This window comes from Ceratosolen solmsi, unplaced genomic scaffold (genome assembly GCF_000503995.2).
Source record: "Ceratosolen solmsi marchali unplaced genomic scaffold, CerSol_1.0 scaffold6, whole genome shotgun sequence".
Classification (NCBI taxonomy): Eukaryota; Metazoa; Arthropoda; class Insecta; order Hymenoptera; family Agaonidae; genus Ceratosolen; species Ceratosolen solmsi.
This window is the reverse complement of record NW_011948414.1, coordinates 17,101,508-17,116,507: the sequence shown is the minus strand read 5'-3', so window position 1 is coordinate 17,116,507 and position 15,000 is coordinate 17,101,508. Positions and strand designations below refer to the sequence as shown.

At 26.1% G+C, this 15,000-nt stretch overlaps 2 protein-coding genes across 2 annotated transcripts in view; both read left to right on the top strand.

The window, feature by feature from the left end:
• The first annotated feature begins 7,564 nt into the window (after positions 1 to 7,564).
• On the top strand, positions 7,565 to 8,977 carry Rpb7 (DNA-directed RNA polymerase II subunit RPB7). The gene is made up of 6 exons (XM_011507320.1): positions 7,565 to 7,601; positions 7,907 to 8,141; positions 8,203 to 8,253; positions 8,342 to 8,407; positions 8,487 to 8,558; positions 8,634 to 8,977. Exons 1-6 carry the CDS (start codon positions 7,585 to 7,587, stop codon positions 8,682 to 8,684), a joined length of 492 nt encoding a protein of 163 aa, XP_011505622.1. The 5' UTR covers positions 7,565 to 7,584; the 3' UTR covers positions 8,685 to 8,977.
• A 2,648-nt stretch (positions 8,978 to 11,625) lies between these two features.
• The window catches only part of LOC105368514 (serine/arginine repetitive matrix protein 1), a 5,992-nt gene continuing 2,617 nt past the window's right edge, over positions 11,626 to 15,000 (top strand). The window contains exons 1-4 of the mRNA XM_011507527.1: positions 11,626 to 11,991; positions 12,060 to 12,072; positions 13,589 to 14,169; positions 14,538 to 14,996. Coding sequence (XP_011505829.1) covers positions 11,636 to 11,991; positions 12,060 to 12,072; positions 13,589 to 14,169; positions 14,538 to 14,996 — 1,409 coding nt within the window. The 5' untranslated portion in view covers positions 11,626 to 11,635. The remainder of the gene's footprint in view (positions 11,992 to 12,059; positions 12,073 to 13,588; positions 14,170 to 14,537; positions 14,997 to 15,000) is intronic.

The following is a 15,000-nucleotide window of genomic DNA, read 5'->3' as shown; positions in this document are numbered from 1 at the left end:
GACAACGAAAGATGACAATTAACAAAAGAAAGTTCTCTCCTAGAGCTTCTCAATGAGTGTATCGAGGTATGCGAAAGACTCTCGAGAATATCGACACTCGTTCGATTCCTCATACGATAATTAATAATTAAAACTTTTTAAACATAAAACGAACTATCTGCGCTCACATTTCATTCTTAAAATTCTATTAAATTATATAAAAAAAAAAAAAAAAAAAAAAAAAAAAAAAAAAAAAAAAAAAAAAAAAAAAAAAATTACATTTTACTGAATTTTTATTCTTCAAGCTTGTTCACTGTTTAATGGGAAATTGTTATTTCATTGTCGCTATGCTCGAAGTCATCCACGAGTACAAAGTTCCTTAAACAATGACTGTAATCATACTTATTATAACGAACACATTGTAAATACCCGTATAAATAAAACACACTTGTCTATAAGATTGAGCGGCGTTTATTTAAAAAATTTTTGTCAACGCTTCCCGGCACTTAATCACAGAGACAGACAAACGAAGAAAGCGTTTTGAGAAAAGCAGTCAAACATATGCCTTGTGCTTCTTTGTCTCCTTTCCTCCTTTTATAAATACATATTGCATATGAAAATTTTTGTTCAATCCATTATACAGAGCACTTGCAAAGAAATCATTATTAGCCTAAAAGACAAACGAGGTGTATTCAAAAATTGAAAAAGACAAATACGGTCGAATATATCGAACCTCTTAAACCTTGGCATCTTAATAAAACAGGGTCGCGTACGTCTTATGAGATAATGAAAAAAGAAAGAAATTCGACGACTATTTCGCGAACGTTTACAAACGTACATTTTAACGAAAAAGAAAAACGGTCTGTACTCCCCTACCACCACCATCACCACCACATATCCAGATTTCTATATAAGCCTTGCATGTAAATATATAGCACTCTTAGTTTTAACGATTTATCCGAGCGACGTATGAGCAAAACATAAAATAAAATGCACAGAGTTTCGTAGGTGAAAATGAGATGCACAATGATCGACAATCCGTGCAACATCGACTGGTCGAAGTGTGCAGTAGATGTTTTAAATAATCGTCAAATTCGCGTATCGATACTAGTATACACATAGTTGATAAGATATCTTAATGTGTAACTTCGTTGAGACGAAGAATAGTAGAAAAACCAAGGGCTATGAACTATAAGTTTGTGCAGCTACGTGCGCTCGCACGTGTGTATGTATGTTGTGCATTTATGTCTACGATTTATAAATAAATGTATTTATGAACAATTATAAATAGCAATTTAATGATAGGAATGAATATGAGAAAAATACATTAGAGAATACGATAGCACAGCATTGTGCAGGGACGCGCCAACAAAGCGTATTGTCTTTATAAATATGGATATAACAATTAATTATGCAAATTTATAAAAACAAGTGAAATTGATTGTATTGTAAATAGTTGGGGTTAGATTTCAAGATTGATACGAGTCACTCTGATACAGCGAAAGTTGGTGTACATATATATATATATCAGTAACGACATTCGATGCATAAGGGTGAATCGCAATAAAGACGAAGATAAAGACGTAAACGAAAAGAAATGGAGAGAGAGAGAGAGAGAGAGATAGAGATAGAGAGAGAGAGAGAGATAGAGAGAAATAGAGAGAGAGAGAGAGAGAGAGAGAGAGAAAGAAAACCCTATTATGTATATTAATGTGAATTTTTTATTTACAACTTTCTCATCTCTTTGTATTCGCCTCTTGACGAGGAAAAATTTACACTGCACGGTGTTAAACGTGTAAAATATAGATGAAAGAAAGTGAATAAGATAAAAAAAAAAACGTTTCGAAGCGTCGCGTTTTTAACTGTACATTATTATCTCGAGTATAGTAATCTTCTATATATGCTAGAAAAGAGAAATAGATAGTTAGGTAGATAGATAGATAGATAGACAGGTAGGTAGGTAGATAGAGAGATAGACAGATAGATAGAGAGAGAGAGAGAGAGAGTGAGAGTGAGATTGAAAGGAAAAAGAGAAGAGGAAAGAGGTGTTTTTTTTTTTACATAGGCGAGATGTGTTGCGATTTCTCATGGACCAAACCGTAGAGATTGCGCGTCGAGAAACAGTGAAAGAAGGGAAAAATGGAGAATTAAAAAAGTTCCTAAGCGATGTGCGAAATTGCACACTTGCACATTGTACGAGACGAAATGTTATAATGAAAAGCGTAAAGAATAATTACGAAGAAAGAGTCGTGTTTTTCGCATCAAAACGAAATATATAATGCGATACTTGTGTAGATAATAACTAATAAGGAAAAGAAAGAAAAAGTTACAGAAAAAAGTATATAATTGCGTAAGTTTTCCAATATGTCTCCCGAGCCTCTCTTCCATCTCTTGCACTTTGTGCAACATGACAGCGTATCCCACGGTTGATGTAGAATTATTATTTCTAGCAGTTATTATTATTATTATTATTATTATTATTATTATTATTATTATTATTATATTAATATTATTTCTATTATTATTAATATTATTTCATTGAATTAACTTTTATTATTTGAAAATAAAACCATACGAAGATTTCAGTTGATTAACTGGTTTTTCTTTTAATTTTATCCCAACCATTTTCTTCCACATCTCTTTTCATAGTTTCCCTTCGTTATCATTATATAACCATTATCATCTTGCATTCATACTAATGAAACAAAAATAATGTATTTGCAACAGTTGACAACAATTCATAGTGATATGACACAAATATTTCCAATAGCTTCTCCCCAGTTCCAATGTAATCTTTATCACTGTTGTTTGTTTATGGTATCGTTAAGTTGTTTTAGATATTTTCAAGTACTATTAAACCACCATCCTAAAGTTATTTAATCGATTGTACATATACAGTAATCAATTAAAGCATAAAATAAGGTATTCGACGATTGATGTATTATTTCGCAAAACTTTTAAATGTATTGAAGGAATCTGTCTAAACAAAATTTCGAAATGAGTCATGGTATACCAATAGTAGATGACAATTAAAAACTGAATAAACTTGTAATGTTTTTTCGAAAAAATGAGCAGAAGATTAATAAACTTCTTCCGGTAGATTAATGTGTATTATGCGTAAGAATTGAATATTAAGTGAGAATGATATGTAATGAAAATATGGACGAATGTCTTTTTTATTCAAAACGTAGTTGAGAAGAGGAAGAAAAACTTTGGCGCAATTGAGGATCAAGTTTTTCCAAAGAGCACGGTATAACGATTTCCTAAATATTATAAGGGGCTATGAGCCAATAATTTTTTTCAATTTTAAAATATTGAAATATTTTTTACGAAAACCGTAAATTGTGTGCTGTTAGACAACTTAAAGGACTTATAGAGTAAAAATCTTCTAAGCCGAGCTAACGGTGATTTTGAAAAAAATTCATACGATAGTGATACGATAAACGAAGGAATCAAACATATATTCTTTTTAATTGACAGATGATAAAAAAAGTATTAAAAGCTAATCATAAGGTTTTACGAGATTTCATGAAGATCAGCGATGTATAAACAGAATCATATCATTCTTAAGAGACGTTAATGTTAACATCTAGATACGCACCAATATTACAACAATTATTATTACTATTATTATTACTATTTACCATTATACAATTAGTAATACATTGTAATTGTATAATAAAATGCGTCATAGATAATATAATATAATCTTTTTATTTCATCTGCATTTTAATATCTCCGTATAACAAACACTACTATTTACAATATTATTCTATAATTTGTATAAGAATTAATTTAATCTAGGAGCAACCCGTTTAAGTTCATTCCATGTGTACAATCCAAAATTGAATTTATAATAAAGAAATATAAATTTCATTTAGTAAAGAAATTAATATTATTTGAGAAAAAATATTTTTAAATAATAATAATTTTAATAAATTTATTAACAATTAATCCAACTAATTAGCTCGAACGTATTAAGGAGTAATCGTTTAATCATTCAATAACAATGCTTTGTTGCTTTAACATAAACGTTCATTTTATTAAGAGATTACAAGAAATAATTTCGAATTATAAAAATGTTTTTTAATTAATTATTGTTATTAAAATCTCTGCATATTATCACTGATTTACATTGACAATTATTGTAAAATTTGCAGTTAATGTTCATTACAATTATTAGAATATTGTTTATTAGTTGATTAATCAATTTGGAATAATATTAATGTAGATTTTTAATATATACAATGAAAATATCAACAACAAACCAAATTTTATTTATATTCAACCACAATTTATATTTATGTACCTATAAATAAACTAATAATTTCATTTCAAACATATTTATTTAAATTTTCATATAATATAACGTTTGTAGATATGCTTTAAATTTTTTTAATTTTTTATAATCTTTGTTTTGTTTTTGTTTTTGTTGTTGTTGTTGTTGTTTTTTTAAATCATAGCTTGAAATAAATGATATAATAAAACCACAATTTTATGCTGCAGTATTTTCCTACATGTTATTTATGAAATATATTCAAGATTAATTTTATGCAAAATTATACAGATTGTCTAGATTTAATAATTTATAAAATTGGCAAATATAATATAAATACACATTCAATGTCTTTTTTTAGTAATATCTAATTTTAAAAATAAGCTTGCTGAATAATATTACTAGTTAGCGATTGCAGCATTAACGAAATTATTAACGATTGCATTATTAACGAAAGAAATTTTTTTTAATTTTCCTTCATTTTATAAATATTAAAATAAAATAAACTAAATTTTTATGGTATCACTTTATTTCTATGATATATTATTATTATTTATATAATTAACTAAAAGGTAAGAGATGATATTAAAATGGCGAACTTAATTCTTACATTATTTTTTAAACAGTTTATAAAATATTGTTAGTTGCGAATTATATTTACTATAAGATATAATAGATTATATAAAATTTTAAAACAATTATAGGTATTTAGAAGTTTTATCATATTATTTTCTTCTAAATTTTTCCTTTATTTCCATTTTGTGTATTTGATCTTTTCCAAATACATTAAAATGCATCGTATATTGTTTTTTTTTTTTTTTTTTTTATCATATTTTAATGAAAAATGTTCTAAATTAAAAACAAAAATATTCTTTCGTATATGCTTTAAATTATTTTATTATTATAGGATTTTAATTTAATAATGTATTCAATTCAATGAAAATGTTATTGTATATTGAATAAAAAGAACTAATTTATCTTAATTAAATGATTGTATATCACATATTGTTATTTAATACTTACTATTCATTTAATTGTCACTAAAAAATATTTATAATATTTCATCTAGTACTATTAAATTCTTTTGTTTCGGAAGCTCTGAATAATAAATAAATATGATATAATATATTTTAAAAGATAAATATTTATTTAATGAAAACTTTGAAATTTTAGCAATTGAGTTTGCATTCGCGCAATAACTTTTATGCACAGATCCAATGATCTATTTATTTTTAACTGAATAATTGTTAAAAATATAGTGAGATAAAATATGCCTTGTAAATATTTTTTCCAAAAAGAGCAATTCATCAATATTATAATTTATTAATGAAAACTTTTTCAATTTTCCGATATATAGTAATTAAAAGTAATTTTAATATATGATTCGATACAGATAAATTTGTATTATTGGTCGAGAGATACATATTTGTTGGAGTGAAAGTGAAAATGGAGTTACTTTTTTTCAATATATTTATTCAAATATTAAATTACAAATAGTGAATAATAATTAATGAAAACCTTTGCAATTTAACTTTTACACGTACATAATATCACTTTCACCAATCTAACATCGTTCATGATTTTTTAGAGTGCAATTATACTTTTTATCAACATTGGCTAATTGTTTCTTTTCGGCTCTTTAGTCAACTACATTAAAGCCATGCAAATAACTTTAAATGACATTCTGTTATACAAGTTTTACGAATTGTAATATTACAATATATAATGAAATGAGGATCAATTTTTATAATATAAGTTACGAATGATGTATACGCATACAAATTATTTTAAATCGATTATAAAAAAAATTCTTGTTTTTATTTCCAATTTATTTATTGGGATTTTCTGCAGTACTTTCAATATTGCATATATTTCAAAATTCTTTTTTCTCTCTCTTTTACAGTGATCTTATTTCTCTTAATGAAACGAATTTATTCAGAGTTTTAAAAAAAGTATAAACCTTTTTTTAAGCACAAAATTAGTTTTTCAAAAGATATGTAATTAGTATATGCATTTGCCTAAAAATGAGTTTTCCATCAGAAATATCTAAAGAAATGAAAGTTTGCTTTTTTTTTTTTTTTTTTTAATTACAAAGATGTTAAAACCAATGTCGAACAATTTTAATTTTAAAATTTATAAATATATGTGAGCTTTAATATATAATATAGAATATAATATTTAAATACATAATACTTCATAATCCGTTCCATAAAACATATTTTTTTATTTATATTTTGTATTAAATTTTAATACTAAATTATTTGATTTATTATTCGCAAGCTTTATTAATTAAAATTCTTGAGTTACATTTAAGCCTGTTTTTTTTTTTTTTTTTTAGAATATTGGATACATTTACACTTTCATACTTAGTAAAAAAAAATGTATGTATCGTTGTCTCGGAATTGTACATCATATTTTAAGGATTAACAGTAGGAATCATTTTTAATTTAATAATTGTAAAAGTAAAGATTAGAAAAAGCAAGCGTTTGTAGTATAGGCAACGAATATTTAATCATATTTTCCAAAAGCGTGCAATTACATTGCGAAGTCCCCTGACGAAAAAAATACCAATAATAGCGATATGTATAAATAATTTCTTATATAATTTTTTGCTTCTTTTTTTTTTTTTTTTTTTTTAATTAAACGATACATGAAATATTGCAATTAAAATCTAAACAATAAAAGACTTTAGTAATTGTATAAAGAAAAATTAAAAAAATATATATAATGTAGACTTAATAATGTGCCACAGACAAATAATACCTATTAATACAATACAATTTGTGTGTTTAATAAATATTTGCATAAGATCATTATATCGATGGATTTATTTATAAACTGACTTTATAAAAGAAAAAAAGAAATTAAAAATATCGATATTTAGAAGAAAAAAAAATATATATATATATATATATTTAAACATATTTTGATATAATATTAATGATAATACAAAAATTAATAATTCCATAGCAACAATGTGGCTATATTACAATCTTACTTTTTAGAAATATCATGTATTATCAGTAACTTTTTGAGAAGTAGGACTTATACGTATTTATGTATATATGTATATTAAATGCATATGCATATGCATATACATATATATATATATATATATATATATATATATATAATCACATATGTATAAATTTCATTTCGTGTTGGCCGCGTCACTATGAGCTGATGTATATAGACCATCATTGCGCATGCGGAAAATGGTTGCTCCTCCGATAGCTACTTTGGCTTGCGATACTCTATTCTAGTTATTCTAGTTACAAAAATTGCATTTGGCAATGAATTGGAGTTGGCGGCATCGGTATTTTACAGATATGAAAAGCGTTATTGTGTAAATAAGCATTGGTTTACATTAACCTAAAAGCAAGCATTTCATGTGTACGCTGTTAACGTTAACCTTGGATTTGAAATTTCGATTGTTAATTTGATGCCCTTTTTCGCTTAATAATCTTTGCATTAAGTTGAAATAAATAAATGACAATATCTAGTTACAAAATCATATTTTTCATTTATTTTTTAGAGCTATAAAATGTTTTATCATGTGAGTATCAATTAATTTATCAAACTTCATTTACATCAATTACCGAGAAATTTTTTTCAGATATCTTTAGAACATGAAATTTTACTGCATCCTAGGTATTTTGGACCGCAATTGTTAGATACTGTAAAGCAAAAATTATACACAGAAGTAGAGGGTAATTGTACAGGGAAATATGGTTTTGTCGTTGCCGTTACAACAATTGATACTATTGGTGCTGGCATTATTCAACCAGGACAAGGTTTCGTGGTATATCCTGTTAAATATAAAGCAATAGTCTTTAGGCCTTTCAAAGGTGAAGTTCTCGATGGTATTGTTACCCAAGTGAATAAGGTATAAATGTTAATGGCGCAATAAATGTTGATATTTATAATAATTCCTATTTTTACCTTAGGTTGGCATGTTTGCGGAAATTGGTCCATTATCATGCTTCATTTCACATCATGTGCGTATATAATTCTGTTTTTGTCTTCTTTTTTACATAAATATGTATAACAAATAGTAATCTAATACTTAATTTTTTTATATTTTAGTCCATACCAGCTGATATGCAGTTTTGTCCTAACATCAATCCTCCATGTTATAAATCGAAAGATGAGGTAAATATCGAGTATTAAAATAACCGATTAATGGACTAATTTTTATTATTCTTTTATAATTGTTATACTTTTGTTACAGGATGTTGTAATTCAAGCAGATGATGAAATAAGATTGAAAATTGTTGGAACTAGGGTGGATGCTACTGGAATAGTAAATATAAAATAATTTAACTAGATTTAAACATTGAAATAATTAATTCTTTAATGGTTATTATTTTTATTTTAGTTTGCAATAGGTACATTAATGGATGATTACTTAGGACTTGTTTGCAATTGATGGTTTTTATTCTATAAAATTAATTATTTATTTCTTAATTTTTGAAGAAATTGAGGAGAAATAGTCATTGAATTGTTATATCAATGATCTACAATTCCATTTAATTATAATATTTATTTTTAATAAAATCAGTTAAAGACTAATATATATTTATCAAAATATATGTGCATTGGTCACATATATTGAAAGTGTATGTACATGAATCAGTTCAACAATTTTTTACCTTCGTTTAAAAAATGATTGCAAATTGTATATGATAGAACACTCGTTTGATAAGTACCAAGTAATATAAATAAATTCATTAAGTAAATTACTTTTACATTATGTTTATAAAGAATTTATATAATTTTAGTAACAAAGGACAATTAATTCTAATACAAAGAAATTTTTAAACAATAAACTTTTACAGTTATATTTCTATTGTGTCTCTTTATCATTTATAAATTTAAGGATACATAACATTTTGTATAAAAAGCATTTACAACTATAAAATTTATAAAATTTAATTCATGTATATTTACAATTTTAATAAATTGTGCTGCAGAATACTTTTTTTAACAAATAACTTGTACCAATAATTTTTGTAACACTAACTATTAAGTACACTAATAAATTTAAATAATAAAATCAAAATTTTCAAACAAAATTTTGCATTATATTTAGCAAATTTTGATTGATAGATAGATTGATAATTGATTTTTACAAAAATAGTTTCCTCCGTTAGTCTTCGTTATATTTTAACGTCATAGTAAAATCTTCATACTAAAATATGGTGTTCCTGTAAATGTAAATATGAATTAATAAAGATGTTTGTTTATTATTATAACGTCTTGATTTGTGTACAATCGATATAGGTGTTGAAATTTTGTATAAGTTTATGCTTATCAAATATTTAGCTTTGTTAAAACATTATAATATAACTATTTAATGCAAGACATATTATTTTATTTATAAATTTATTAATAATTATATTGCTATTATATGATATTTTTAATACGATAAGCTTTACTAATGAATATATTCTTAATAATCTATTTATATCTGTATAATAATGTCAAGATATTACTATCGATAGATTTATATTGAATATATTATGAATAGTGATAGGTATTTGTTTTCTTAATTTATTTTAAAGATTTTTTTGTTACTTGAATATATTATTATTTGTTTATTTTACCTAATGGTTTTTCCATAACAAGCATATACTTGATGAAATTGAAGTGAAAAAATTCTGTACACAAAAATATGTTTTATATAATAATTTTAATTATCTTCATTTTTACTGATAATTTCAATATTTTCATAATATCAAATAAATATATTATAGTTTATATAAAACAAAAAATCATAAAAATCAACTGTTACAATAAATTTTAATATATTTTAAAATAGACAGAATTGAAAATTTGTTGGTAAATAATCATCCTTGTTTATGTTATAATACTACATTACCATTGTAAATGGTATCTATCAGACCTATCAAACATTTTTTAAAAAAAGTAGTTTGTTACTTTTAAATATTTTTTAAATATTTCTATTTTCTACCTATCTTTCTTGATATTCGCCAAGTCTTTTATTACAATTTTATACTCGATACAATTGAATTTTTATCGTGTATTATAAAACACGTCTTTACTTCTGTACAAAAATAAAGTTATATGTTTTGAAACTTCCTAATTGAAATTTAATAAAATACGGCGATGGGGCTTGATTATATTTTTATATTATATGTTTTATTGTCAGTTTTTTTAATATATTTAATTTAAAATATATGCGAATATTACCAAAAGCACACAATCAAAATACTATTTCGCATTTAAACACATAAATTATCATATAATAATAAAATCTTCATTTATTTATTTTATTGAATATTCATCAGTGAACAGAACGTGTATTGGAGTTGGTCTTTTTTTTTTGTAAATACTTGGCCATGATTATTTATCAGGGTATTCAACTTTTATCTATTTTTTCATAAACTTGGAAAATCTGACCCATCACTGAATTCTCCTTATCATATTATCATCCATAGGCATTAATATTACTATGCACTTATTACTGTAGTCGAAGCAACTTCTCTATTCGAGAGAGACAAGAGCAAGAAATTTACATATTTTAATATTAATAAATATATTGTGATTCTACCTATGACATTCTATATTAGAAGTAAACCAATCACGTTAGAATCAATACATAAATAAGAAATTAGTGGTTGGTTAACTATTGTATATGTTTATTTATATATTTATATATTTGATAAAATCAATCAAGCAGTTTATATTCTTATTAGATATACGAAAGAAACACGCATAAGCAATATATTTCTGAGAATGGAACATGTTGAAGTGGTAATTAGTTTTCGTTTAAGAATTTTATATACATAAACTCTCAACTGAATTCAGAGATCTGTTTGTGTTATAAATACCAATTAACAAATATGCACGACCTTACGGTAATATTGTAAAACTGTGTAGCAATGTCATATAAATATCCATAATTAATTATCTTCATAGATACCTTCATAGATCATTATTCATAGTTAAACAACAGCATCCATTACATATTATAAAATAAAAAATAGATGTGCAATTGTTCTTTACGGATTCGAAAATTTTATATCATCGGACGATGAATTGCGACCTCTGCTGTGTATATTGAGAAACTAAAAACCACCCACACCACTACAATAGATACAGAATATGGCGGAATCAAGATGCAGTTGAAGATCCATCCAACGTTGCAAGAGGATTTAATTTTTGTATAAGTATTATATTGCTTCGACAAAAAAAGTAATTATAAAAATCATAAAACATTTATTATTTGTATTTAAACGATCGATCTTTACTGTTTAAGCATGTTTCGAATTGTATGATTGATTGTCCGTTTGGTTTATTTCTTATAACAAAAAAAAAAAAAAAAAAAAACACGTTTTTTTAATTTTTTGTATTTTTATGAATACAAGCCTGAACGTTTACGTTATATATGGAAAATCAATTTATAAGATAATTGCGAGCTTTTGTTTTATTAAAAAAAAAAAAAAAAAAATGACCACGATTAGTGACATTAGCGTTGGTAACATTATTAATAAATTAACTGAAAATAATGAAGAAATTTCAGTGTCAAACGATACTGAATTACAAGCCGAATGTAGTAAGACGGTAAAGGAGGTTGAAATTCAAGAAACTTTGAATGAAGATGATTTTGTAGAAGGTTTAGATATTGTGGACGCATGTGATGATGATGAAAAACATAAACCGCGGCGCAGAAGTTGGGATCGTAGTCGTGGAAGAGACAAACGTAATTCAAGGTATTTCTAATCAGTTTAAAAATCTCGCCCTTTCGATTGATTCCAACTTTCGTTAAAACTCAAATTAGCCCAATTAAAACAGTGAGAGAAATCAACATTATACGAAAGCATAAGTATTAAGTAGCATTGGTCATGTATTCTCTATTAAATATTTTAAAATTTTCCTACCTATTTCATATCAATAATCGGATAAATAGATATATGATTGCCAGTATTCCTGATATATTTGTAATTTTTATAATTTCTTAAGTAAGCCGATGTGTATAGCATTAAATGAAATTTTATAAATATCTAGAATATTATCTTGGTTATGAGGAATTCAATTTTTTGGATACATTTAATAGGGATAAATATAGAATAAAAAATAATTAATAATAATAGTTCTGTTTATTAATATATTTTGTTCATATATGTGTTGACTAAATTAATGAATAATAAAGCTATAGAATATAATACTAATTGTTCTGTTAAATATTGTAATGTTTTTATTAAATTGGGTTTATTTCTTTATTAACGTTATTCCTTTATAAAGCGCTTGTTACAATCTAAAATCTTAAATATATACATCAATAGGATCTGATTAATCGAACCATTATTACATAAATTGTATCTTCTTTTTTTTTAACCTTAATATGGAAATCACAAAATAGTCTTTTTTTTGCATATAATAAAAAGAAGAGAAAGTTTTAAATTAGTAAGTTAAATAATAGGGTTATTAAAATGAAAAATAAAAGTGATAATTTATTTCATTCATATAATAAGATTTATATTTATTAACAAAATATTAGTAATTATATCATGTAACTATGGTTTGTATTCACCAGTAAGAACATGTTTATACTTTTCTTAAAATACTTTTCTTTGAATTTTTTAAATTACATTTGTTTTATTTAAATTGACCAAGTACGCGTGTACTTAAATATATATGTTTATTCTTTATTTTCTCTTCATAAAAAAATTATTCATTTACATTAAAATATTATGTTGCTTTGAATGCTTATCGATCAATATCTAAAGTGATAAAATTTTCTGTCAAGTACTTGTGTATGTACATATATTTCATTGAGTAAAATAATAATACAAAAGCATGAGTTTTTTTTAAATATCTATTAATTTAATAATGTTATTTAATACATAAAATGTCTCTAATGCTGGCAGATATTAAAATAATTCGATTATATCGTAAGTAATTATTCACTAATATATTACTAAAACTATGAATTGTAATTAACCATTTTACGACAGTGTTTATCGGATTTTTTATTGTTTGAGTACATGTAGAACAACTTTTAAGTAGTATAAAAATAAAACATAGCCATGTAGTGTTTAACAGGAGCGCTAATTCATCGATGAATGGTCTGTTACATGTTTAATGTAATCTAGCGATACGTTTATATAATATCGAATTATATGAACTTATTCATAATTTTATATTATTATTTTTTAAATAAAAATACGTGTTCTAATAAATAAGTAAGCAAATTAACATATCTAATATATGCAATATTTTAATTTATATTTTAGTTATGAGCTTAATTTTAATTATTGTTTAACTTTCTACCTTAGTATTATTATTGTCTAAAAATATCAAGTCGAGCTTAATTATAGGGATCGGATCAAAGAACGAGAAGAAGATCGAGAAAATCATCGTAGCAGAAGAAGATCACGTAGTGTAGAAAGAAAAAAAGAACTGGCTAGACGAGATCCCAATAAAAGCTGTAAAGATATTGAACAAGACAAGATTCGTTTAAAGAAGGATAATGATAATAAAATGTTGGCAGAAAAGGAAAAAGCGATAAAAACACTGCTTGACTCGGATAATGTTGTACCTCCAGGAACCGAAGGAGAAACCATTCAAAATTTAGTAGAGAGGAATCAGCAACAAATAGAGGAAGAATCACGTAAAGTCAGAAGGAATAGTCGAGATAATCGAAGACGTAGTTTAATTCGTAGTAGGCTTGGTTATAGAAGATTCAGTCCAAGAAGAAGCCCTGGTAGAAGAAGTCCTGCGAGATCTCCAGATCGTAGAAGAAGTCCCATAACGTTCAGTCCTGATCGAAGAAGAAGAAGAAGTTCTCATCAATTAAGTCCGGATGAACGTCGTCGTAGAGGAGGCAGTTTTGAAAGAGAAAACAGTTCAGAAAGAAGGGAAGCTTCGAGAAGACGTTTACGGGAACGGTAAAAATTATGCTTCTAAATAAGATTGTTCAAAGGCTTCAATGTACTTAAATAATTTTCGGTGAATAATGTTTCTATGTAATTGAAAGATCTTATGATAGAAAGTAAAGATAAGTATCAATCATTTAGTCCAAAGAAAATAAAAGTACTTTATTTGGAAAACAAATGTAAAAGTACTTCCATTGAAAGTCTCGACTACTTAATTATTGTCCACTATTTTTCAGTGACATGGAAATATATTGCACTTTAAGCATTTGCGCTTCCATTGAAACTTTTGATCATTACTTATGAATCATTTAATCTGTGATTATTATAAGAAATAATTATTAAACGAGTAATAGTTGTACAGTGTGAGAATACTTTGTTAGCGAGGTGAAATTTGGACGAAGGAGCCGTTCTCGCGATCGACGCAGCACGGAAAGACACCGAAGTCGCAGTTTGGATCGACATAGGCGATCACCGTTTGATAGACACAGTCCTAGGCGCTTACATAATTCAAGACGTCGATCTCTATCTCGTAGTCCTTTAAGATCTCCCAACCGATCCAGACGAAGATCTCCCTTTATCAATGAACTCGCTCGACAGTTCCAAACAGACTCCATGAGAGTAGATAATGGAATGCCGCCCGTGCAGCAGCCACTGGGCGTCATGCATCTGGGACCTGGTGGTCCACCATTTATGACTGCTGGAGGGGGTCCACCGGGTATGCACCCGGGAGGGCCCCAGCCAATGGATCCAAGAATGATACCAGGACTTCTACCGACGCCGCAAAGAATGATGCCAGGCCCCCCTGGCATGGCTCCAGGACCACCAGGAATGCCTCCCCGGCCC

Excerpts from the sequence above, each read along its gene's own strand:
- Rpb7 (XM_011507320.1), top strand. Across the intron at positions 8,408-8,486 it reads GTTATAAATCGAAAGATGAG|GATGTTGTAATTCAAGCAGA; the intron begins GTAAATATCGAG and ends CTTTTGTTACAG. Across the intron at positions 8,559-8,633 it reads GGGTGGATGCTACTGGAATA|TTTGCAATAGGTACATTAAT; the intron begins GTAAATATAAAA and ends TTTTTATTTTAG.